General features: G+C 41.9%; 1 protein-coding gene across 2 annotated transcripts; it reads left to right on the top strand.

Annotated features, from left to right (window-relative positions):
- rnf38 (ring finger protein 38) lies at positions 1-25,851 on the top strand. 2 transcript variants are annotated; one of them, XM_023419285.2, is made up of 13 exons: positions 1-122; positions 1,143-1,808; positions 13,911-13,972; positions 19,310-19,512; positions 19,608-19,983; positions 20,083-20,247; positions 20,531-20,701; positions 21,279-21,464; positions 21,559-21,662; positions 21,796-21,880; positions 22,106-22,227; positions 22,356-22,455; positions 23,200-25,851. In XM_023419285.2, exons 2-13 carry the CDS (start codon positions 1,223-1,225, stop codon positions 23,260-23,262), a joined length of 2,223 nt encoding a protein of 740 aa, XP_023275053.1. In that variant the 5' UTR covers positions 1-122; positions 1,143-1,222; the 3' UTR covers positions 23,263-25,851. The 2 variants fall into 2 exon arrangements, with proteins under 2 accessions (XP_023275053.1, XP_087033515.1); XM_087177389.1 differs by lacking the exon at positions 20,531-20,701.
- The last annotated feature ends 512 nt before the right edge of the window (positions 25,852-26,363 follow it).

Genomic DNA, 26,363 nt, shown 5'->3' with positions numbered 1-26,363 from the left:
TTTCACGCTGACACCAAGCGAACACTGGGCTCATACACACACATTCACATACACTCAAGCAGGGCTCACTGTATTATCGACAGATCCGCGTCAGGAGTACAGTCGAGGAGAGCACATTGGAGGTAAGTTGTTATCAAAAAAACTACTCAGGGCAGGGGAATAAGACTGGGTTTCAGCGGTAGACTCGGAGGCGGACTCATTGCTTAAGATCGCGTTAATTTTAGCTGTGGTTCTTTCTTTGTAATTTTAGGTTGACCACTTTTTATCTCTCTGTGTGAGGTTTAGTGTTTTCCCCTTCCCAGCCGGGAAAACATTACTGGGGCACCCTAACTCAATGAAATGACACTGAATAAGTTTTTACTCAAAGGCTTTTTGTTTTCTTACTATTAACCAAGCAATTTAAAGGGATTCGAGGCGTGGGTGGCTAGCTACGGGATTTTTCTCTGTGTTGGTCGGTGGAGGAGGAGGGGTTGGTATGGCTTGCCAAGCTAGCGAACGACATTACGCAGACTGCCTAAACAAGTTGAAATGGTTGTTAAAGTGGACAAAGTTGCCTTAAACTCAGTCCGGGGATACATGCAGTTATGAATAAGCGACTGTGTGTGATAACACGGTTGTTGTTTGGTTAGAATATGCGTAATAACGCGTTTACCACTGTATGCTATGCGCACCAACGTTAGCATACCCCCCCAACGTTAGCCTGCTGTGAGCTAGCGAGCCATGGCCGTAGTCGCTTCTCGGTTGTTATGGACCAAACGTCGCTTGTGAGCCACGAGATTCAATGTTACTGCGCCGTGAAAGTGGCTGAATAAAATGTTTATCCGACCCTTGCCCATAGTTGTGTTTAGTTAAAACAAGAGATATCGAAAGTTTCTTAAACATACAACGTTGTTTAGTTGTTGAACCAGTTTAGGCAAGCATGCTGTTTAGTAATGTTACTTTGTCAAACTTGAGGGAAGTAGCAAGGCTAAGTACCAAAGTTACTACACTCATGCTTGTCAAAATAAACGCTGGCGGTTAACGTTAAGCGTTTGTGTAAACAGATCTATCTGGTGACTGTTTTGATATGCAGTCTTAATAGACAGTCCCCCACAGCTCGTGTTTAACTGTAAGCCACTCTCCAACGTTGTATTTTTAAACAGTGTCTAAAAGCTTCTTCTGTGAGAGGAAACGAGAGGAAAACGCAGAAAAAAAAGAAACAGAGGAAATCCCCCGAAAGGAAATGCCAATCGCAGCCGCTGGACAGCCAACGACCCAGGAGCCTAGAGTTTGCCCCCGGCTGCCCTCCACCCCGGAGCCTGTCCCTAAAGGGGCTGATTTATTCGACGAGGCGGGGGCGGCGGAGTCGGCGGAGCGAACAGAGTACGGGGGCGCGGAGGGGGGCAGAGGACTCGGGGGCTATAGTTACAGCCAGAGCGGCGCTAGGGGCTTTGTACAGCCCGGATCCACCAACGGCTCTCCGCCGCAGTCCCCAGCCGCGTCCTCATCTTTTCTCTTCCACCCCCTTCACCCCCACCAAATGGCCATGGAGCCCCCAAGGACTCGATCGCGCTCTCGGTCTGGATATTACCAGCAGTATGGTGGCGGGAATGGCACTGGAATTACTGGCAGCGGAGTCATGGGATCTAACCATCACCACCATCAGCAGCAGCAACTGCATCCACAGCAGCAGCACGGTGCCGGTTGCGCACCACTTGGAGCTCACAGCAACCACTCCGAGAACCAGCAGCGAGCCCCAGGAAGTAACGCCTCTCCCGGCATTCAGAGGCTTTCTTCGGTTCCTGGAGCGCACCGCATCCCGGCTGCAGGTAAATGTCCTCACTTGTCATTGTCACTGTGTATGTGGTTGTGTCCCCTGGACCAAGAGAGATAAAGGAATCGCACGTTTTATTTGACTTTTTCCTTCACATAAGCACCAAGTAGAAGTGACAGAAGTCGAGGAGTTTAATACCTTGGGGAGGTTTTTATGGGTAATTTGATAGAAGGAGGGGGCTGTCATGGGGGTGGCGTGACAAAAGTGTGCACCTGTGAACACATTTTGTTGTATTCTAATGAGACGGGGTGTTTTATGTGCTTGCCATGGAGCAGAGTGAATGTGGTGCACAGTTAGCATATACATTAGGTAAATGAACAACAGCAATCTGCGTTGTGGACTGGTGTAACCTCAAACTTATTGATCTGCTGTGCTTAGTTAGTTACCCAGACTGTGTTTCTTAAGGCAAGGTGGCATGTCTATTTTAAGTCAACTACACAAATATTGATGTAGCTAGGTAACAAGCTTCATATTGTGTGTACAGGCTAATCTTTTTCTATGGCCTATTCTTTTTCAAAAACTCTCGCAGGTAGTTGGGGTAATCTAGATAACACATGGCTTTGGCTTTGTGGACTGAAAGTGTTAAGTCGTGAACAAGAAGAAAACAGGCACTTCTCATATATTTCTATAGTAACACTCATGTTAACTTTAAGTACAGTCCCGTGCAGCTCACTGGGTGGATGGCACTAACTGTTTAAGATGCAGGGTTTTTCATATAAATACATTCAAATCATAGTATTGTAAATCTTCACTTGCTGTAGTGCTTTACACAAGAGAATCAGCTAAATGACAAAATAGGATGTGTCATGTTACACAGAAAAGGTTGGCTGTGGCCTCTATAATAACAGATATCCAGTGTCCTTAGGGATGTATGGGCATATTCTGTTTCAGATAGAAGGGGTTCTCTGCAAGTAACTACCTGGGTAGGCCATGCTTTGATATTTGTGCTTCACTGCAAAGCAAAACTTAGTGAGAGTGTGCATGGGCTGGTGCTGGGTGTAGAATACATGTGAGGGCACTCTCACACAGTAAATGCAGTGCAGTGAACCACATAACATTGAAACGGCACAGCTAGAGTTTCACATCCAGTGAGGCTATGGAAAAGCTTTTCTCTCAGCACACCTAACAGGCTTCTCAGGTTAGAAAAATGCTTGGTGGTTAGTTGTCTCCTGCAGTGCTTTCGGGAATATTATATAAGTGGTAATTTTGCAATGAAACAAACTGAAATGCTAAAGCAAAGAATTTATTTATTTTACTTTTTGTGCACATCAATCCATGTGTACAAATCTTTAAACTAAGTATAGATTTGAATTATTGACACCATGTAAGGGTTAAATGAAAGGAGGAATTCTTATTGCTGCTAATCTGAAACCTTCCAGTTTGTTCTGCCCGGAGCAGACTGACTACTCATACTGATTCTACATGTTGGAATTAGTTGTCATGCACTCAGGAGTCTAACAACCTAGTCATCCCTCTTATTGAGCAACTCATGTTTGACAGACAGGCTAACCCTGGAACACAAAGAATCAGTCCTAGGGTTAGCTTAGTCTCTACAGGTATAGTAACGAAGCTAACTTTTTTCTTTTGGGTAACTGCATTGTTGAATGAATAATTTGTATATAAAAGAACAGGACAATCTTCTCCCAGTCCAGATTCCTCTCATACAGCACCAAAAGTCTATTTCAGTTTTTATTCAAATAAAATAAAAAGAACAGACACCCTTTTAAAGGGTGACTGTGTGTATGTGTACATGAGAGACCGAGCAACTGTGTTCAGAGACTGGAACTACCTGTCTGGCAGAGTGAGAGAAAGAAAAAACAAAACAGCTGAACACATGTAAAACAAAGGCTTCTGGACTCCCATCAATGTGTGTGTTATATGTCTAGCTTAAGGCTTGCTGGGTTACAGGGAAAACAAGCTCAAACATACAAGGACACAATCCTTGCATGTTTGTGTTAGAAAGGCAGAAAAGGAGAGAAAACTGAGACAAAGGATTAAATAATTAATAAAAATACAGATCAGTTTCCAAAGTCTCCCTGCATCACCACAGAAGTTGAACTAGCCATCGTCAGAGTTTGGTGGTCTGCTGTGACCTGTGACCCATACTCTGTCATAGTAGCTTGGCTATGACATGTAGGATAGAACAAATCAATGGATAGAATGACTGTATTGTATTTCCATCCAAATGGATTTCGATCTAGAGGGGGAGGCATTGGCTAGAGATTCTGTAGACACTCACTCATTATCGGGACTAATTTTAATCAGACCTGAGATGCACAGCACCCGAAAGACCAGTAATTCATGAAGAATATTGATCTTAAAACACAGTATTTGTATGTGTTAAGAAAATCTGACCATAGCAGAAATGGAAGAACATAAAAAAAGGTTGTGTTTGTTTAGTAGCTATGACGCTGCAAAGCAGTTGCTTTATTTAAGAATAAAAAATATACAACTGCTTTATTTTTGAGTAGTGTTTACATTGCTGACTTAGGCAAAGGAAACCTTAGGTCTAATTTATAGTTGAATGTTCTCTTACACAAGTGAAGCAGCTGGCTAGCTGGACATTTTCCAAGACTACACCTTTTATTAGACCCCCTTTCCACTCCAAGAATGGGTCCTGTTTGTTGATAGAGGGTGAGAGAGAGGGAGAGATACTTAGTCCATTCTTCCTATGCTAGTCACCTGCATCAGGCATGAAAGCTAATGATATCCCGTACTCTTCAATCCCTCCCCCTGTCTCCTCTCCTTGTAGTCCATTCTAACTCTTTTAGACCCTTTCCCCCCTTGTGCCTCAGTCTTTCATGCCAGTTTCATACTGTAGCACTGACACTTTTTTTCTTCTTCATCATTCTTTCTCATGCACTATTCACATGACTTTGCCCACCATGTTTGGAAATTAATGTGTTATGAGATAAAAAGACTCTTGAGAGATCATGTCTAAAATATCCAGGCTGAAGGTGCAAGAGAATTGCAGAAAATGTAGAAGTACTTAAGCAAAAGCGCCCATTAAAATACTTTAAACTGGTGCCAAATTGGTCCAAGTGGATAAAAACATCCTCTGTAGCAGTTGATATCCTATCCTGATTCTGACCCACCTCTGTCACAGCCTGTCCTCTCATAGCCACATTCATTTCTCCCTCCTCTTTGAATCAGTCTACCCTTTCTGTACCTCTCCAGTCCATTTTCTCTGGCCTCCTCCCTCACATTTGTCTAATGGAGGGATCATTTTAATGGATTGCCCAAAGCAGCAGAGGGGCAGACGCTCTTGCCACTCTACCTTTACCCCTCCACTCCACTCCTATCCTCTCCATCCTTCTGTCTGCAATAGAAGTGGAAACATAAACATGCACCTTGTTTTTTTCCCCCTTCCTTTGTCTTGTCGCCCAGGCAACCCCCTCCGTTTTGAAGAGAAACTCTTTCACTTGGATTGACCAAGTAGCAGGGGTTCCCTGTTACTCTGTCACTCCAAGTAAACAACAAAGCAGTCACTTTGGTCAGCAAGGGGTGATCCTGGGGGGGTAGAGGAGAGTGACCCCAAATTAGCTCTAAATCCAGGGGATGGGCTCTGATCTAGCTTGAAAAAAGGGGGGAGTTGGAGCAGGAATGCCAAAGGTTACTAAAAAATCCTGAATACGGTCATTATAGAGAGAATAGAAGAGTAAGGTCAGTGAGAGTACAAAAACCAAACTGGAAAAGAGGAGTAATAGAGAAGTTATTTTCAAAAGAAGTCATAGGTTGGATTGGGCAGTAATAAGAGTTGATGAAGGGAGGAGCGCAGTGCATGAGGTTTTGGAAAGTCATTCGCAGACAGAGGATGGGGATGGGAAGGGAGAGATGATCAGAATGAACTGCAGGAGTAATGGCAAAAGGAGAGAGTGAATATGTTTCATGGAATAGGGCTGACTTTGGAGGAGACACAGGGTGTCTGGGTGTGTTTTGTCATAAGCAAAGCACAGAGAAGAAGTGTGTCTCATAGACAGCAGTTGAGTGTGTGACCTAAGAGGAGGCAAGGATATTGTGACTGGAAAGAGACGGATGAAAACGATTGGCTGGGAGCAGATGGAGGCACGGGGGGGTGACTGTAGAGATGATTGAAGCCAAGACCGGAGGCAGTAAGTTGGTGAGTGGAGGTAAAGGTATGTGTGAGAAATGAATGAATGAATGTTGAGTGATTTAAGGAGAAGGAAGGGAGGGAGATGTTGTTTGTTCCTGCTGTTTGAATGTTTGCCTCCTGTCCCTTGATATAACTGGGAATGTCCACCGGATGTGGCTTGGTAGTGTCATGGGTGCAAATCCATGTTTCCAATGTCGACTGGACGCAGTTCAGATGGAGTGTGTCTTGAGGCAGCTGGACATGTGTTCTTTTTTAGCTGTCTCTCACTGACTGAACTGGGAACTTCATATTACCTTCATATTATCATATCAAAACCTATGTTGTTGGTATAGAAATATAGTAAAGAGGTACAGTAAAGACAAGTCAGTTCTCACCAGCTACGGATACCAAAACATCTACCATTTCTTTTTCTCACTGTTGTTTTTTAACCACCAGTTGCTTTTGTAGCAATTGTCTGTCTCAACAGTTTAGCATATTCAGTTTTTGCTTGTTATTTCAACACAACCCCTGTCTTTGTCGTTCCCTATTTCCTCCTCTTGTTGTCCTCTTTCTGCCTTGGTTGTAACTGCAAATCTGTGTAGATGCTTGTTGAGGTCGTAACTAAGACCTAAGTTTGTTTTGGGTGTTTTGTAGTCATATGGTTGTATGAAAACGCCCTTTTTTTTTTTTTCAAACTTCTTGCAGCATGATCCACTTCTCTTCTTTCCACACACATGCTGAGTGTGTTCCAGTCATCATTTCGCCATCATATGGCTAAATATGCTATGTCGGAACATTCAGGGCCTCACTGTCATGGAAGCAATTCAAATATTCATTCCAAGCAGTTTAAGTTGTAAACAAGGAAGCATTCAGATGGGCAGCAGAGATTTTCTTCTTTGAAATTGGATTGATTTGGACAAACCTTTTCAGACAGCCCTCATATGTTGGCACCTGTTGTATACAAGCCATATTAACTGTGTGTGTTTGTGTGTCTTCACTCTGGTATTTCCTTTGTCTTGATAAAGTCACATCCACACTTATTATTAGCATCATACAACCATATGGTACAATATCTGTGGTCACTTAATGAGCTGAAGTTGTGAAAAAACTAAAGAATGAATGATTATTGAATTTTATATTTCTGAATTTTTTATATATGCACTGACATTGACCCTAGGCCCACTGTATGGATTGTGCATTGGTTATGATAATATTAATAATGATGATAACTACCTTAATTTATGTAGCATTTTTCTTAATAATGTCACAAAGTGCTTTACAAAAGAAATAAAACCAGACAAAGCCCTGAAGACACTGAACAAGTACATTTCTTACAAACTGTTTCCATTTAGCTCCTCAGACTGTAGTTTTAAATGAGTTAATGGCTCAGTTTGTGGTTGTAGTGTTGAGATTTATGATGGAAGAAGGGAATTAAGAGAGTCATCTATCTCTGCCTTTCTGTCCTTTACTTTCTCTTCACTAACACCGTGTCTCTCAGCTGGTTTCTGTCTTAATTGGGGGAGAAGGAGATTGAGAGAGGACAGAAGGTGGAGTGAGAGAGAGGGTAAGGAGTGTGAAAGAGTGGTTAACTGCATGTAGTGTGTGTGTGTTCATGTACTTCTACTGACTATGTGCGTGTGAACATGCACACTCCTTGTTTACTTGCTGCCTGGGTGGGCTGAGAGCAGGAACAGAACTGTCAGAAACATGCATATGTACAGAATGACATCACTGCACTGAGAAAATGTTGACAGAAGTAAAAGTAACAGAGCAAAGGTAGATGGCACAAAAAGTAATATATGTTTAGCAGGTACACACTGATATACACTGAAATATCAACCAGTAGACCATACACTACTCTACACAGCACAATGGAGCTGTTATTGGCAGTGAGACTATATGGCCTGGCAATGCAGTCACACAGGTATCATTTTTGGGCTGCTAGTGTGCATTTGTGACAGCTTGCCGAAAACTACCTTAAAAGTTCTCTTTTAAATTAAAACTAGCTTTTTGAGAGATTCTTTTTTTAATGTATTACTGATTTGTATGTCTGCAGTGTCAGCCAACGTGTTAGAATTAGCAACTGTCTCTTGCTTGCACAGCTTCTCAGTTTTGTGACCAAAAATATAACAGCAAGATGACAAGATGTAATGGGTTCATTTCAAAAGTTGCCAAAGACTGCCCTAATACTGCCTCTATGAGCCTTAAGAAAGAAACTTTACAATCCTACACACATAAGGTCTTTAAAGCAAGTAGAAGAATATATCAAATACTCCCCTAAGACATCTTTTTTTGTAGAAGGGATTCTTTGAAAGAAACAACGGTTCTGAGCCAAACAATTGTCTTTTGCAGACTCTTTTTTTGTTAAAAAAAAAGTCTAAGAAAACAAAAGAGAGTCAGTGATTTTTACCAGATTACATTAGATGATATCCATTAACTAGATGACTGGTATTCAGCCCTTTTTTTAAAAGGCTGTTATTAACCCCTTAATAAAAGATGGTAAGCTGCTGCTAGGTCAGGTGTGGAGAGTGTAGAAGGGTATAATGTCCTTGGTTACGGATGAAGAGAAGGAGGTTATGGGTAGCTGTAGTTCACATCTTCAAAATTCAATTCCACATTATGTGCATCTGTAGGGCTGTTGGTCAAGGAAGGATATGCAGCAGCATTGCATTTATTTTCTGGTTTATTTTACTTTCTATACTTTCTCTGGGGTACAAACAGGTTTCCTTCCTGTTTCTTTATATTTCCAGTGCTTCCTCATTTTGGCCAAAGTAATGCTGCTGTCTATACACAAAATAACTTGGCATTCAAGTATATTGAGTGCAAACACCTGCTCATGTTCACAGGCTGAGGGATGTATAAGCAGTTTTTTAGACTTGCGGAAAAGTGCAGGATGGAGGAGCAACCTCAAGGACTGCAGCAGTAACGGAACAGAAAGGAAGATAATGAGAAAGATAATGAGGAAGGAGAGAACAATAAATAGATGGAGGAGGACAACGAAGTGGGAGAGAGGTAGAGTCATTCCCATCTCTATAGGCACACACATTTACCATCAGGCCTGTGTGTGACGCAGTGTTAGGCAGGTAATGGCTGGGCAGGCGTTACATGCCCGCCTATTTTAAGCCTGTATGCCAGCTTGTTACTCGACGCTGCTTTGTGCTAGGGTGTGAAGTGTGCTATGACATGTGTTCAGGAGGCGGGGTGATGTAAGAGGTGTGCATGTTTGTGTTACACATATGCTTGACTGAAATTGCCTTAACTTTCTGTACATGTTATGAAAATTGGTACAAGTTCTGCAGCGGTCAACAAGACTTCTGTCAATTTTCCCATTTGTTACTGTTGAGCTGCCGATTTTTTAAGTAAGACTGTCACTTATCTGCCATCTTATCTATCCAACCAGCCTTTCTATTCACCCACTTTCCTCTCCTTTTTTCTTTTTCGACTCATGAGGGGGAGAGGTAATTTAATGGAGAAAGACTGCAAAACAGAAGAGAGGAGGGTGATGGAGATCATGGACAGAGATGGTGTGATAGGGAAAGCAAAGAAATGTGGATGCTGTGAGATAAAGCAGCAGGAATATATGGGAGAGAGACAGGCCGGCTGATAGGGAAATAGATCGGTGGCAGGCACGGATGGTGATGAAGTGATGGAGAGTGTGAGGAGGAGGAGGATGTGTGAGGAGGGTGTCTGAGCTGAGTGCGGGGGAAGGGGGGGTTGGAAAGGGAGGGAGAGGTGGAGGAAATGGATAGAAATAGCTGATGCACTCTGAGGCTTACAGAAAATCAATAGCAGTCAAGAGGGGAAGCCACAACCCCCACCCTTCTCCCTCTCTCTCCCTCTCTGACTGCTCTCTCACCCTCAACTCCTCCACTCTTTATCTTTTCCCGTCTCCCTTTTCCCCCCTTAGTGCTCTCACCCTTTTAATGTACGTTTCCAACCTTATCCTCTTCTTCTGTACCTCCACTTTGCCCTCTTCCCGTCCCCAATATTTCTCCTCTTCACAACCCCGCTTCCTCCTCGCCTCCCATCATTGTTGCACCATTCTTGTCTTTTGCTCTTTACTATTACAGGTTGCTGCATGCTTTAGATGAAAGAGCAGGGATCATCGTTCATAATACTTTTTCTTTTTCTTTTTCTTAACTTTCCAGAACGAACTGATATGTTCATTTTCTGCTGTTTTGGGATGGTGTGGTTGAATGAGAAAAAGGGATGGTTTTATGTGGTCTGCAAACTTCATTCTTCATACTGTCTGTAAAGCAAGTATTGATTGCTTAATCTTTTGTACATTTGAATCGCTTTCCACCTTTTTACATTTAAACTCACACAGCAGCAAATACTGATTGGGCAAAGCTGAATTAAATTTTACTTGCATGTCTTTACATGGCTCGATAGTTTGACCGTTTCACTCGCATTTGCGACTAAAAATAGATGTGTGCAAACTGTAAAATGTATTTAGTGGCACGTGTGTGTGAAAAAAGTATTACAAATTTCAGCTCCAGCTACCTCTGCTTTTTTTTTTTTTTTTTTTACCAAAAAGGTAATACAACACTATCAACAATGAAGCAGTGGCTGCACCGAACCGATGTTGTCCATTGAAAAGAATCATGTGATCCACTCTCAATACCACTTTTTCTGTCTTAAGAAACTAAGTTGACAATTTTTGAGCATTTAGAATTAAGAGGAACTACTTTACTATCCAGCTGTTCATACGTCACACAGTTTAAAGCAGTTTAAAGCATAATTACATAATTAGATAAATACAGTTTGAAGCAGAATTAATAAAAAATCAAGTGTACATTTTGTATTCAAATTAATGAAATCATTTTGCTTGTAAATGTTCTCTTGTATCCCTTACTTAAGGAAAAACATATTATTTGACTAATGTTCATTGTCCCCCCCCCTAATTTTTTTTATTCACTCCTTAATTTCAATTTACTATGTGCTTCTTGGCATCAATCAAGCCCTGATTTATTTAGTCAAACTGTGTGCTCTGACATTACTGAATGCCAGTCGTAACGTTTGTTGTTGTTTTCATCCTTGTCTCTCTCTCTCTCTCTCTCTCTCTCTCTCTATCTCTCTCTCTCTCTGTCTCTGTCTCTCTCTTACTTTCTTTAAATCATAATATTCCATGCTGTCTGGTTAATGCAGCAGAAAAAATTTTTTTTTTTTATATGATTATCTCCATCATGATGCAGTCTGTTGACCTTTGTTATTCTAGCAATGTTTTTAGTATTCCTTATTGCCAAAACTATCATCTGATCCCTCATTACCTATGACTACTTTCTGTTCATATTCACACTCCTCTCTATGATGGATACCATCTCATCCCAACTGTAAGTCTACAAAATTACAACTTGTCCTCTGTTATGGTCAAAGTAGTTTGATTAAAGTGATACATTTTCACTTTGCAAATTTCACTAAGATAGAAAACTCATCTTTATATCTTTATCTTTACTCATCTCACCAAGTCTTTATACTCTGGTGTATTGGTGCAACATACCTGCACTTCAAGGTTAAACATCCTCAATGAGTAATATAAATGAAACTTATTCACAATTAACATGTTTGCGACAGTGATGAAGTTTAAGGTGATGCATGTACATGTTAAATGTACTTTTCATTGAACTCATTGGTTCAGTTCTCATGCAACATTGACATCAACTCTAGCTACTGTGTGTCTGTGTCTGTGTGTGTGTGTGTGTGTTTGTGTGTGTGTTCATAAATTCCCAATATCTTTCTAGAAGTATGTGTGTGAATGCACGCTCTGCTCTGAGCTACTAGTCACAGTGTGTTCATGCAGACAGTCTGACTCTGGTTCTTGTCTCCATGTCTCACTGCTCTGAAGCACTCTGTCTGTTCTGCCTCTTGAGCTGTGCTGCTGCCTTAAGGTCCAGCTCACTTTTCTTCTGTTTGCTCAAGAATTTGACTACACCAACATGCAAACAATAATAATCCATATAAATCTCAACACGGGCCCTTTCTCAGCAGGGGAAATGAGATTCAACAAGACCCTGTGCTGTGCAAGAATCCCTGGTCCTGCACAAATGAAGTCACAGATGAGAATATCTTCCACATTTCATATTTCATCATATTCATTAAATCTTCAATATTAGCATCCTCTAAAACAATTTACCATCTCCACACACATTGAAATCCATACTGCAATGCTACTATTCAACTTTCCTTGAGGCCCTAAGTGCAGAGACTAGATTGTGTGGACTGTGCTGTGTGCAGTCTGTGTCAGACCAACAGCGGACATGATGTCATCCAAACATTTTAAACCTGTTCTGTAGCTTCTCTATAGAGTGACTCCATCTGAATGACCCTCTCTGACTCAATTTACCGGACTCTGACAATGTGCAAGTGAGACCATATTCAGGGAGGGAGCTGGATTTTTGCCTATTGTGATCAGTGAATGAGTGTCTTACAGAAAAGCGCTATGCAGCCGGCAAGTCCCCTGAATGCTTCACCACTGCTCTGTCCCCAATCATCTCTATGAAAATAGCCTGTTAGCTGGTTTTTCACTACACTAATATAAGCTTTACTTGCCCCAACCTTTTCAATCCATTTATTTTGCCAGCTCTGGGGATTGGAGTATGAGAGGAAAGGCTTTTTTAAGGATTGAGGAATTCAGTTGTGAAAACCTCACTCTGTCTGCCTCTTCTTTCTCTTTCTCTCCCCTTCTCTTCTTTGTTGTCAATCAGAGCTGTTTTTCAAAGACGGAGGCTGTGAGCAGGAACAATCCCACAAACAAACAGCCGAGAGGTGAAAAATACTCTTTTAAAAGGCTGTTTTGCATCTATTCCCTTCTAGTTTAGCTTTCTTCATCTCTATGGTAAAGGTAGCCTTGTCTGGAGTGCCCTTGGGAGCACTTACCCTTGGAGTGTATACCACTGCCACCATCTGTGGTGAGGACGTCCCCAGCTAAAGACGTGCCCATGACAAGGGGAAAAACAAAAGCCAGAATAAATAGAAAAGACAATAAAAAGATGAAAGGATTGTGGAAAAACAAAAGAGTAAAAGTCTTAGCCATAATGCGAGCGGCGGTATCATCAGAAAGCTTCTCTAATCCAGGATTACTGTGTTTATTTTGTGTGTATGTCTGCCTGTGTGTGTGTGTGTGTGTGTGTGTGTGTGTGTGTGTGTGTGTGTGTGTGTGTGTGTGTGTGTGTATGTGTATGCATGCATGTGTGCACCTACATCTACTGCCTCTGATCTGACACGAGAGTACACCATATGTGTTTCAGTCACTTTTGTGCTGTACACATGGTCAGCACCCCTCAACACACAAACATGTTGTCATTGTTTTTGCTGTTGTGTATTAAATCCAAGTTGCGTTAGAACAATAACAACAAAAGGATTAAATGTACTGGATTTAGATGAAGAGGGGACTCCCCACAATGCCTGGGTATAATGGTGCTATCAATTTCAACAAAAGGTATTACCAACATGTTGTGTATATTGTATTGTAAAATAATACACAACACTGTGATAATTATTGCCGTAGCATTCAAACTCACACAGACCAGGACAAGACTGTGTTGAGTGTAACGATCTGTACGGGGGACTGTGTTTATCTGTAAATATGGGAAGTGTAGAAAAATAATGGCCTTTTTAAACTGCTGTATCAAATGCCATCCAACTCAAGATCTGTGTTTATACTAGTGACACATTGGCTGGTGGTGCAAATGGGGTCACATAAAAAAAAAAAAAAAAAAGACCCATCATAAATATATTAAATAGGCAGTGTAGTATCAGTGTTGGTAAATGGAATTGTATGAAAATGTCTTTTACATACAGTATCTCATTTTCAGTATTGTTTGTGTAATATCACTGAACTTACAATTTCGGATCAGATATATACCGGAACTAAAAATTGATCTTTTGATGAACAAAATCTTGTAATTCAAGAGACATATACAATTATAAAAATGTGGAACATGTAATACACATGTTTTGTCTCACTGTGTGAAATGCTCTGCTCTTTCCCATCTCTCTGTGTAGGAGCCTCTGGTGGATCCTACCACTGCCACCCAGACCATGCATATGGAGAGGAGAGTGATAAGGTAAGCTGCCATGCACTAATGTCAATGTTCACACCAACACGGGACATGTAGGGATGTTTGTATGTTACACACTGCTGTGGCCCCTGATTGAGATCATGCTGCGCTGTGACTGAGTATTAGATAATATCGTCTCTCAGCTGATACTGGGGTGAATCACTGAGACGCACACACACAGAACCAGACGAGATCCTGATAGTGTGTGTGTGAGTACATGATGTAGATGCAGTGTGTAATATGTGAGTCTCATCCTGCCTCCAGTGAACTCATAGTTGTCTTAAGAGAAGAGGAGGCTGTATTGTAGCCAGTAAATAAGATTGGATTTTTTCGTTTTGTTGCTGCTGCTGCTGCTGAGAGTCATGTGTTACTAGTGATGAACACTAGTGACACATGACTTTGAACTACTGTGATCTTTAATGGAATATACACTGTGTTTTTTTAAATTTAAAATGGTTTTAAATATGATTTTGTCCAATAAAAAGCACTCACACATGTCTACTACAGATGCACCAATGTGAAACACCGCACTTCCACCACTTCCAATTAGTTACAAAGATGTGCAGATACAATAAGAATTAGTTAAGTTTTTATCACATTATTACTCTGATCCATAAATGACCTGTTCACAGTTTTGTTGTTTAAAATATGTTTTCTAGGGCAAACTTAAAGTAACAAAATAAAACATTTTTGATTTCATAATTTGCAGTAATTCAAACAAAGGAAAGGACTTTTGGGGTAAAATGATAAAATGAAAAACTTTAAAATGAAAGTTATTTTCCATCCCTTTTCCTCAGTTGGAAGCTGAGTAATACCTGATGTTCTTCTCTGTGCCGTACTCTCAGGCGCTTAATCATGTTTGTTGTGTAGACGTTTTTTAACAGAAGAGCCTCCTTGAGAAACTTAAACACAGCAAAGTTTGCAAATAGCAGCTCTGCTTTATGTTCTGTGAATGCTGAAGTATGTTCCTAAATTATACAATTTGAGATTGCCAGTAGCAACATAAGCCTGTGGCAAGTAAGCCCTCCATGAAATGTAAGGATGGAGAAATGTAAAGTGCACTGGTTTGTTGTTTAATCATTTTCCTTATGGGCAGTTGTGATCATATTGCGCAATTAAATCCATGATTACAGACCGTTTAGCATCTGTTTTAACTGAGTCGTCCTTTTTATCTTTCTCTTTTATCTATTTAAATTGAATTATATAGCTGTTTATTTAATTTTCATCATTTAATTTATTTTCTGTTTTTTTAATATTCTATTTAAAAAAAATACTTTTTATTATTTAAACTTCATCATTGTAAATGAGGACCAGCCCTCGATTTCCTGAGTTTGGCAATATACTGTATGTATATATATGTTTTAGTTTTTCTGTATTTGAATAATCAGCTGATGGCCAATATTGGAAACTTTGTTAAGCAGCTCATTACTGGATGATATATCCTTGCACCCTTATGTCTACATTAAACAAATAGCTTTTCCATTCTGTTGAGAGTTTATTAGAAAAACTATAAGCTTAAATTCATAAGGGGAAAAATAACATTGTATATTTTCAAGATAGTATTACTGATAATTTCAGCAATACTGCCATGTAAATGATGGCAGTAAATGGCATGAAAACACACACATGTAGATCAAATAGGCACAATTTAAAACCTAACCAGACTATACAAGTGTACTTCAGTAAATGATCATCACCATCACAAGTGAAGGGCCTGCGTTAAGAGCAGATGAAGCGAAAACGGAGAAGGAGATGAGGGGAGGCAGGATGCTGAGGAAGGTGTTGCAGAAAGCTTGGAGGGAGAGAGAGAAAGGAGGGAAGGAGGCAAGGCCAAAAACAGGGAGGGGGTATTGCTAATGATTTCACCTCCAGCTGTGGGACTTGGTTGGAGGGAGAGAAGGGAAGAGGAGGGGAAGGAGCAAGGGAGGGAGGGGAAGGAAGGGAGGAACAGTGGCAGAGGAAACAAAATGGGCTTTGAAATCTTGTTGATGGAAAGAAAATAAGTGGGGGAGGGAGAAGTGTTTGAGTGTTAGTGGAAGCATGTCTGCAAATATTAATGAATCCGTAAAAGCAAATGACCATATTTGCTCAGTGTGCACATTCATGCACAATTTCTAGAGCATGAATGCTGGAAAAGAGGACGCTGGGCTCAGTTGTATTTCTCAGGCTTGTGTTAGCATGCACTCTGGGATTCTCTTTATTTTGGTTCTCAGCAATGACAGCGAAGCCACAACAGCTGCTGGCCACAGTAACTGCGTGTGTGCAAGTGGATGCATGCATTTCCCAAATGTGGACATAGTGAAATAGAACGTGGTAGGGTGTGTCTGCACTCATGCTTCAGGATGTCTGTTCAGCCTGGTGTGTGCACTCAGTGAATGTGGACAGAGTGAAAGGGGATGGGAGGGTGTGTGTGTGTGTGTGTGTGTGTGTGTGTGTGTGTGTGTGTGTGTGTGTGTGTGTGTGTGTGTGTGTGATTGGTCTCTACACTGTGAGCACTGCAGAATGTGCTGTAATATCAGCCATAGAGCAGTCCGCAATGTTTCTGGGCCGTGCTGGGAGTCACTGCGTGTATCTGTTTGTGTGCATGTTAAGCTTCTGAAAGTCAGCAGGATTTTTTTCCCTCTATATGTGGAAACACATTTGGACCAGACGTGTGTGTGTGTGTGTTCGTGTTCACACAACAAGCTCTCTATGAAAACATAAGGCCACATTATGGCACATTGCTTGAGGACACACAAATGCACACTCCTTTGTCTGACACCGCTCCCTTTCCACTAACGCGGGCAGACAGGCCCATCAAACTTTCATACTAATGGGCAATAGTCTGCATGTGTTAAGACAGACTGTATGTGTGTTTGTGTGTGTGTGTGTGTCCTGTCTAAGAACTTCTTGTCTTGTCCCCCCAGATTTCAGGCTGGGGTCTCGGACAGGACAGACATAGTAAAAAGGGGGAGGGAACAAGACTGGGCTGGTTGTTGAGGGGGGTCGGTTGTTGAGCGGGGGGTATGTCAGGGTTTGGATGGAGGAGGCTGGCTTAGATATGAAAATGGGCACAGTAGATGTCCCAAGGGTTTTGGGGTTGGGGCTAGGCTGGTAGAGAGGTTGTGGGGTGTCGGGTTGGAGGAGAGGGGGTTGTTGTTGAGACGAACAGAGAGGGGTGGTTTAGGGGCGGGGGCGGCTCCGGTGCCCTCGATCCTATGTAGAAATGGGCATAGACAGTATGTGTCCTCCATATCTTTTGATAAAATGGGCCGTAGAAATGTTTCTATTTTTTCCTCTTCTTTTTTTTTTTTTTTTTCACAAAGTCATGCTATATGACTTTTTAGTTTCATTAAGTGCCACTAGCTGTTTGATAGCTTGTGTCAGTTTATTCAAATTCATATGAATAGTTTATCTACATTTTTGGTTAAAACAGATTGCAAGTACCAATGGTTGATGAAAACTTACTTTCTAAAAATGATTAAAACTGAGTCAGTAACAATGCAAGGAACAGACCAAGTTAGTAAAGATTTTGACTAGTGTCAATAAAAAATAAAGCAGGAGCCATTGCAATGAATTTTGTCTACTATTTGAAAGGATTTGAGGCAGTCAAACCCCATTCCCACTGCACACCAAATGCTGCCTGTCGTAGACATTCAGCTGGTACTTGCAGAAACAAATTAAAGAACAAAAATGTATTTTGAGCAATGGATGAAGCAGGGAAGGATGTGTTCAGATATAATGTGGTAATATGGCTTTGAAGGGAAAGTCATCTTGGACCCAAATGTCCAGGCATGGTAATTTACAAGGCTTATGAAAAGACAGACACACTGAAAACTGTGGTGTGTAACCCTCACTACGACCCAAATTTCTTCTGTCATTTAGGGTCTGGTGCGCCCTTAGGCTCCGCCAAGCTTCACCCCTCTCTCGTGTCTGCCTGTTTTACACAGTGACTCTACTTCTCTTATTCTGCCAATGCCTTTTCCTTCTTTCCAGCCCTCTCCTATCATGCAGTCTCCTCCAGTCAAGACTAATTTAAGTCATTGTTATTGTTTGTCTTTCCCATAAGCTGCTCAAGCTCAGGTCACATTTAGTGCTACATGTGAGTGATAGAGCCATTAGGGCACGTTGTGTTTGGCCCTACAATCAAAACACATTTTGTTCAGGTTTGTTGGAACAGCAGAGTCTGTCTCTAAAGAGCTTAAGAAGGTATTGTTCTTTATAGAACAATATGAAGAACTCAAACAGTGGCAGCTGCCCATGTGTGAATGTGAATTTGCATGTCTGCAGGCGTTTCCATAACTGTATGAATTTGAGTGTGTGTGTGAGTGAGAGAGTGAGTGAGTGTGCATGTGTTTCTGCTGCCTGCTCTCCAGCTGTTTCCTGTTAGCTATCACACTGCTCTCAAGGTTGCTGAGCTGTATATGTATGTCTGTGTGTGTGTGTGTGTGTGTGTGTGTGTGTGTGTGTGTGTGTGTGTGTGTGTGTGTGTGTGTGTTAAAAGTCACAGCCGCTGAGTCATTTTTATCACACTTTAACAACGTGTCTCCCCCACAAAGAGGAGAGGTGGAAGCAGGGATCAAGTAAGTAGAGGGAAAAAAAGTGTCGAGACGGTAACTATAAGGAAACGTGTGTGTGAGTTTGTGTGTGTGTGTGTGTGTGTGTGCGTGCTCTTTAAGGAACCTGTGTGTTCTTCAGAGCACAGCTAAGGTCCGCGTCAGGAAAAATGACTAAGAACTGACACATGAGCGTGTGTTTGTGTGTTCTTGCCTCATCAAGTGCCAAGTGTGAGAGTCACTGCTTGACTGTAAGTGAGATGAGTCACAGATGAGTTGATGGGGCTGAAACAAGAGAAAATGATAACACCTTAGTCAGTCTAAACCTGCGTGACTACATATTCAGCTACGTCTCTGGTTTTGAGTGTATCACTGAGTTTTTTGACTCAAAGTATTTGCCTAGCTCTCCAGTTGAGGGTGTGTACATATGACTCGCACATGGGCTTGTGAGAGCTTGTCTTGCGTTTGCATTTCCTCGCAACAAGAGGAAGTGACTTTGAACCCTCAGGACCTCAGAGCGCTGGTGGTGTAATATGCTGTCTTTCACACCAACACACACACACATGCGCGCCTTCAAATGCACATAAGCATACACTCACTCTGGATCATACAGGAAATGCCACGAGTCACAAAGGAACTTATGTCTATGCAGTAGTATGGATTCTAGGCCAGAGGGAATGTCAAGCATGGTGAAATTGATTTATTTGATAGGAGTGCTATGGGTCACTAACCACAATACCCATCCCCTCTCCCACCCTCCTCTCCTTTCCTCTCTTTCCTCCCCCATTTTCCACCCCTCCCTCTGCAGAGTGAGGAAAGCCCCAGTCCAAAGCGCCAGAGGCTGTCCAGTCAGTCCGTCTTGGAACAACTAACCTCATCCGCCCCCCCACCATCCACCCCATCTCCCCCCATCCGCCCCTGGGAGTCAGGACCCCCAAGTCGGAGGCAACCTCACCCCCACACACACTACCACCAGGAGAGATGCCTCACTCCTGCTCGGCACAGACGCAGGTAAGTGAATTTTTTGATTTGTACAACTTAGTTCCGCTGTGATGAGTTAACTGAAGGTCCCAAATATAAAACCGCCCCTTTCCTCCCACCTCTAGCCCTCCAGCAAGGCGTCAGCGCGGCCGTCTCTCCAGACCTACCCGCCACTTGCCTCCACATCACCACCCCTCCACTCAAGGCCCTGCACCTCGCCTATCGCCATCAGAGCTCCAGGATGAAAACTTCCACCACAACCCCCATCCCTCCACACACCAGTCATATACAACACACACACCCAGCACCTATGGTCAGCCCCCCACAGCTGGTGGCAGTGGTGGGGCAGGTGCAGAGGAGCCCCGAGCTTTCCACCCCCCTACCTTGTCGCCACGGCTACTGCATCCAGCTGCTCACCACCACCATCACCTCCATCATCAGCAACAGCATCATGTGGCGCAACAGCAGCAAGGAGCCATGGTCATGGACTTGCATGAACAGGTTAGTGTGCAAATGTCAATTTTTGTTTGAATATGCCATAGTGTGTGTGTGTGTGTCTGTGTGTGACTGCATATCAACTGTGGTGTGATTTCTCCTCAGCTGCAGCAGGCCAGTGTACCAGTATCCTACACCGTGACCCCAGTCCCTCCTCACGGTCTTGCAGCACCTTTGTGTAGTGGTCAGCACCTTCCCCCTACCTGCTCCTCACAACAGCAGGTCCCCACCTGCAGTGTGGTCTTCAGCACTGGACAACACTACCACCCGGTGAGAACACAGTCATGTTTAGTTTGTAGTGTCTGTGTTTGTTTGTTAATAAGAAGTACAGTGTGCTGTGCACTCTCTCTTACTGCTCAACTTAAGAAAAAGGAAAGTGCTTGAGGGAAAGTGGGTAAAAAGTAGCAATTACCAGCAGCGATTTCCTGCTTGATAGCTCTTGGCTGCCACCTTGTGGCAGGACTCGGCACAATTCAATCACCAGAGTGAGAAAATATGTATTTAAAACATTTCTCTATTTCCTTTCCTGCTCTTCTTATTCACGCTTTTCCAGATGCTGCAGGCATGTTCAATGCAACATTTGCCAGTGCCCTATGCATTCCCCTCACTGCTGTCCAGTGACCCTCAGTTCCTGCTTCCTCCTCCACCTCACATTTCTCACCACCCGCCCCACCTCCCCACCCCCGGACAGTTCCTGCCTTTCCAGACACAACAGCCTCGATCGGTACGTGAATGAATTCTGTTTTTATTTTTTACCTGATATTTATTTAAATTAACTTGCATCATTATACAAGGACTGATGTATATCTTTAAAAAAAAAAAAAAAAAAAAAAAAAAAAAAAAAAAGCCACCAATATTTTCTACAAGTATTTAATGCCCTCAAACAGAACCAGTGAATAACAAACTCATAGTTCAATTAGTTTTCTAGTCATCCAAAGAACAGGATCTACAGAAATAGTATTTGCATCTAACAGCACTAGCAAATGAAATAAACTGTGTATGTATTAAGTCGTCAAAGCAACATGATAATTATGTTGTGTTTATCGAAGTTTTCTTTTGCATAAGTATATTATGATGACATTAATGGACATATACTGTAGATCAATGCGTCATAGCGTATGTCATCACAGTCATCCTCTTTACCACTGCAGCAATAATTGAACAAACAGATGTAACTGTAAAAATCTGCTGTCCGACTTTTGTTGAAATGCCCTTCAAAATAAAACAACAGCAGACGTCTTTGTCCCAGTTCTTGTCCCACCATAACATCGTGATCAATAACGTAGCGTGTTTCTTCTCAGCCGTTACAGACGATTGAAAATGAGGTTGAGCTTCTGGGAGAGCAGATTTCAGTGGGTGGGGGCTTCAGCTACGCTCACCACCATCACCATCACCATCACCACCAGCCTCCCTCCACCCTGCCGCCCTCCACGCCACTCCAGTTCCTCTCGCACCATGATCCCCTGTCGCAGGAGCTCTTCACAGTGGTGAGTACATCTGTTAAATCGTGTTTGTTTTGGAATAAAACATTGTGTAATAAATTGGAGTGATAATGTGATACTTCTCTCTGCCCTTTCACAGCCCTATCCCCACTTTATGCCTCGCCGATTCACAAGTCGGCGTTACCGCTCTCAGCAGGCTGTTCCCCCATCAGCCTACCACCCCAGCTTCCTGCCTTACTTCTTGTAAGTCTTTCTCACTTCCTTGAGTTTTTGATGATACCACACAATCGAATTTGCTGTAGATCTGATTATGCCCCAGAGAGGTTACATACAACCTACTAAACTCGTGTCCCTTGTCTTCAATCACCTGTCACAGGTCCATGCTTCCCGTGCCCCCGAATGTGGCCCCCACCATCAGTCTAGAGCTGGACGTGGATGACGGAGAGGTGGAGAACTATGAGGTGGGTCGAACTGCTGACCCACAACATGTTCTTTTTAAAGAGAGAACCATGAAATCAACGCAAATTAATTATTTTGTAAACACTGACACACATGTACCATGAAATCCAGTCACTGCAATTTAAGTGGTTTATTGAAAGAATACCTTTTTTTTTTTTTTTTTGCTGACACTGTGTCGATTGTAAACTTTGGCCTCTAAATTTTGCTTTTCTGTATGAAACCTTCAGGCCCTGTTGAACCTCGCAGAGCGTCTAGGAGAGGCCAAGCCCCGTGGTCTAACAAAGGCGGACATAGAACAACTTCCATCTTACAGGTTCAACCCCAACAACCATCAGTCTGAGCAAACATTGTGAGTACCTCCCTCTTTGAAAATGTGTGTGGTGAGGATTTTCTGTTATGGGTGGCTGTAGGTTTGTGTTAGTATGAATTTAACTTAATTTGTGTGTTAAATGGCACCAACGTTGCTGTGTCTTACAGGTGTGTGGTATGCATGTGTGACTTTGAGTCTCGCCAGCTCCTAAGGGTCCTGCCCTGTAATCACGAGTTCCACGCCAAATGTGTAGACAAGTGGCTTAAGGTGAGTGAGGACAACTGCATGTCTTAAGATATATCAGCTGTTTCCCTCTGGGCTCCGTCACACCAGAAAATAACAAGGCGAAATTCATCCACGTCTTACGAAATATGTGGTTCTCCAGGCTTGGTGATGTGATGACTACTCACAGGGCTAATTGGCAAGCGGATGGTTAACATGCTGTGAATGTGCTAGCGTTAGTCAGTCACAAGAGCTCTCGGAGCTGTTTCTGTTTTCTCAGTACTCAGTCTCGTATTATTACCCCTGGCGTTTATTTTTCAGGATAGTACATCTTTTCAGTTAATAACTGAAGGTAGAGAAAAGCCAGTTAGCAGAAAGTTAGCAAGCTTGCTAATTGGACAGTTAATTGACACAGTTTACTTTTTTGCAATCCATTCTTCTTTTGTGGATCAGATTATACCCTGACGTTTTATACAATGGCTGTGATGAAAGTTAATAGAACAGCACCACTATTAACTTAGCTTCCTCTGTTATGGCTTTTTGATTGCTATTGGATTGGTATTGGAATAGCTATAGATTAGGAAAAAAAGTGGCTTTACTTCACTCCCACAAACAAATCCCTGAATCCCAGTGCGATAAAGGGATTTAGCCACAAAATTCACAGTTGCAGATACTGGTGTGACCGGGCCTTTAATCTGCTGACTTTGTGTCTATCATATATTGATCTTTTAGGTACATTTTTTTAAAAATCTGTTTTACATTCATCTCCTTATTTTTCATTCCTTCCAGGCTAACCGGACCTGTCCTATCTGTCGAGCCGATGCCTCTGAGGTCCAGCGGGACTCTGAGTGACCTCTGACTCGTATCGACACCCAACACCCACACTCCCTGCCTCCCACTGACTCCCCTTTGAATGCACAAACCAATCAGTGAATTTATCTCCTTTTCTAAAACACCATCACTCACAAATTCTGCCACTTAACTGGGACCAGTGCTCCTTAATCCTTCACTCTTTACCCTCCAGGACAGTGAACAGTAATTCTCTCCTGGGATCAGCATTTAGGGGTGTGGAAACTTCCTACTGACTCGAGCTCACTTAATTGCTGGACTTCCTAGGCCTTCTGTTTTGGACTACTATTTTGCCTTCTGCTCATGGTTCCTGCTTTCTATGAATGGCCTTTGAAACAATGCAGGTGGACATATATATGTGTATTTTTTAAAACTCATTATGAACCCTTCCAAACTGATGTGACCTGATCAGTCTTTTACGGATGGACAGAGAAAAGACTGCTTTGAAAAACTTCTGTATAGTTGAACTAACAAATCCTGAGGGAGAATTGGCAGTCCAAAGATTATTTAAATTTCATTGTTATTAGTCTGGTTATAATTAAGCATTCAAATCATGAATTGCAGAGACTGTCATTTCTGCCAGAGTCATTCTAATTACAGTTGAACCTTATCAGTCCATGTGTATCCTTGCATTCCTTAACGTGAGCGCAGTCTGTGTGGGGTGAAACAAAGATGCTGTACACTGTGTGTCAAAGAGCGAGCTACTTTGGAACGGTAAAAAATATGCTTTATTTTCTCTAGATGCGTATGTGTGCACGTCTGTGCGTGTGTGTGTGGGTGTGGGTGTGGGTGTTACTCTTCCTGTGGTATTTATACAGTTCTTGTGGCACAATTCATTCACTAAATCCCAAATTCTATTTTTTTCCCACTTAACTTCAAACTGATTCAAACTTTGTTGCCAAGCTTAGAACCAGGAACTCCTCCAGGGAAGTTCACAGTGCTGTGTCATGTTTCTTTGTGTTTATGCCACACATCATTAACATAATCTACAACCTTGGCTCCATCACTCCATCCCTGCCCATCTGACATTGTTCTTGTCTGAAAGGAGTAAAGTCTGAAGGCTTTTGAGATACTTTTTTTTGTCATACAGTATTTCCTAGCCATAATGAAACAAATCAGGACTATTAGTCTCTGTGTCATCATATCCACTCAGCTCTCCTGTAAGGCACATTGTGTGATAGATAGATCTTACAGAGCTGACCAGGTGGATGCAAAACATTCATCAAAAACATCTCCAAAACTGTCCTTCATGCTCAGTTTACTAGCTTTCTTATAGGAATAAGGCCTTTGAGGACACGTGTCTGTATCCGTCTTGGTACACAAGCAGCTTTCTGTGTGTGTTGGCAGATGCAGACACAGTGTTTTCTCCATCACTGACAGGGAACAAGTTTAAAGAGACTTATAAGGTCACAGCTAAATCTACTGTTTCACCAGACGCCGGATCTGACACTTCAGCACTTTAATACGTAGATTTTCTCTCTTTTCATTGTGAACAAACCACTGATCAGTTTTCAGTTAGTGTGCGTATGTGAACAAACATTTGAATGCATTAAAAACATACATCTCCACTCCTAGCTTCTAGTACCTACAGTACCCCAATGTGTCAATGCTTTTATTTCCTCTCTGCACATCTGTACATGTCCAGAGGTTCTTGTTTTTTTTTTATCTGTTTCTTAATGATGCTTTTTTAAATCTCTGTAAGGCCTATGTCAGCATGTCATAATGTAACTCCAAGATGTTCACCTCATGCACAGAGCAGGCTTACTCATGTAATTTATCACTATTTATCACAAATGGCATGTTGCGTCAAGATGACTGCCTAACATAGGACTTAGAGAGATTGTGTTGACAAAAGGCTGGTTTGGAAAGTTCAGCCAGGCACCTGCAGTCTTACATCTGGGATGCCTTTTTTTTTTTTTTTTTTTAAACTTCATTTCCCAGGTACAACTTGTATCTACCTAGTGTCACCACATCAGACCAATACATTTGTTTAAACCTATTTTAAATGCAAACCAAGTGTATCAGTGTCCAGGAAGAACTCTTAAAAAAAAAATAAAACTCCTCTTCAGTGTTGTCAGTGTATAAAGTCATGTAATATCCATGGGAATGTTGGGAAAATTTCCTTTGGGGTCAAAGGTCATATTTGTGACTGTATGCATCCATTTTGTGTCTTAGGATTGTTTTTGTGTTGGACAGTTTTCTGTTGCTTGGTACACTAGCAATTACCTCAGTCCCACTATTTATGTCTTTTCAGAAAATGGTGCAACCAGTATGATTAGTGCTTATCGAGTCATTTTGCTAATGTTTTCCATGCAAGTTGTTGGGTTGTTTGAATATTTTTTCCTTTTAAACTCTATGAAACTCTATCATTAAAATGGTGTCATAGTAGTTTCATCATGTATTATATCTGTAACCAAAATCATTTGAAGGCCTGTTATGATAATGAAATTTTTAACAAACATTTGTACATTTTGTATGAGAGTTACTAGTAATACTTTATTAAGTAGTGCAATGATTTTTTTAATCCCTTACCCCATCTTTTGGATTTCAAAAGCTGGTTCAATAATAAATGTATAACATCCTCTTCTAAAACACTGTTTTTTCCTTCTCCTGTCTGTCCGCTTTTTTTTTCCACCGAGGTGCAGAACACAGTTAAGTGATGTGTTTTGAGGACACTCCACTTGGTGGCAGTGTAGTTCTGTTATAAAGATGGCCCTGTTTTTTTCTCCTGGAGTTGCACCAGCTCAGTGTCACCAGTGACATTTGTTTACTTTCCATCAAAATGCTATTTTTACTTTTCTTCTTGACCTGTTCAAATCAAGTGCTGACAACATCTGTAATCACCAACATTTTGATCAGTATAAGATTAATTAATTTTTTTGAACATCTCTAACAGATTACTGTGACATTTATTTTGTAATTTAATTGCATAATCTAGGATTACTTGTAACTAGGTAAAAAAAGAGTATAAGGTGTTGGGCCATCAAGTGCTGTCAGAACAGCAGCAATGTTCCTTGGCATTAACTCTGCAAGTTTCTGGACTCTGGTGGTGGAGAGCAATCTTCCATAGGTGTTCAATATTCAGTGACCCCCCCCCACCCCCC

This window comes from Seriola lalandi, unplaced genomic scaffold (genome assembly GCF_002814215.2).
Source record: "Seriola lalandi dorsalis isolate HSWRI2012SDOR001 ecotype SW California unplaced genomic scaffold, Sedor1 jcf7180002054596, whole genome shotgun sequence".
NCBI lineage: Eukaryota > Metazoa > Chordata > Actinopteri > Carangiformes > Carangidae > Seriola > Seriola lalandi.
Note: the sequence above shows the minus strand (reverse complement) of the source record. Positions and strands in the feature narration are given on the sequence as shown.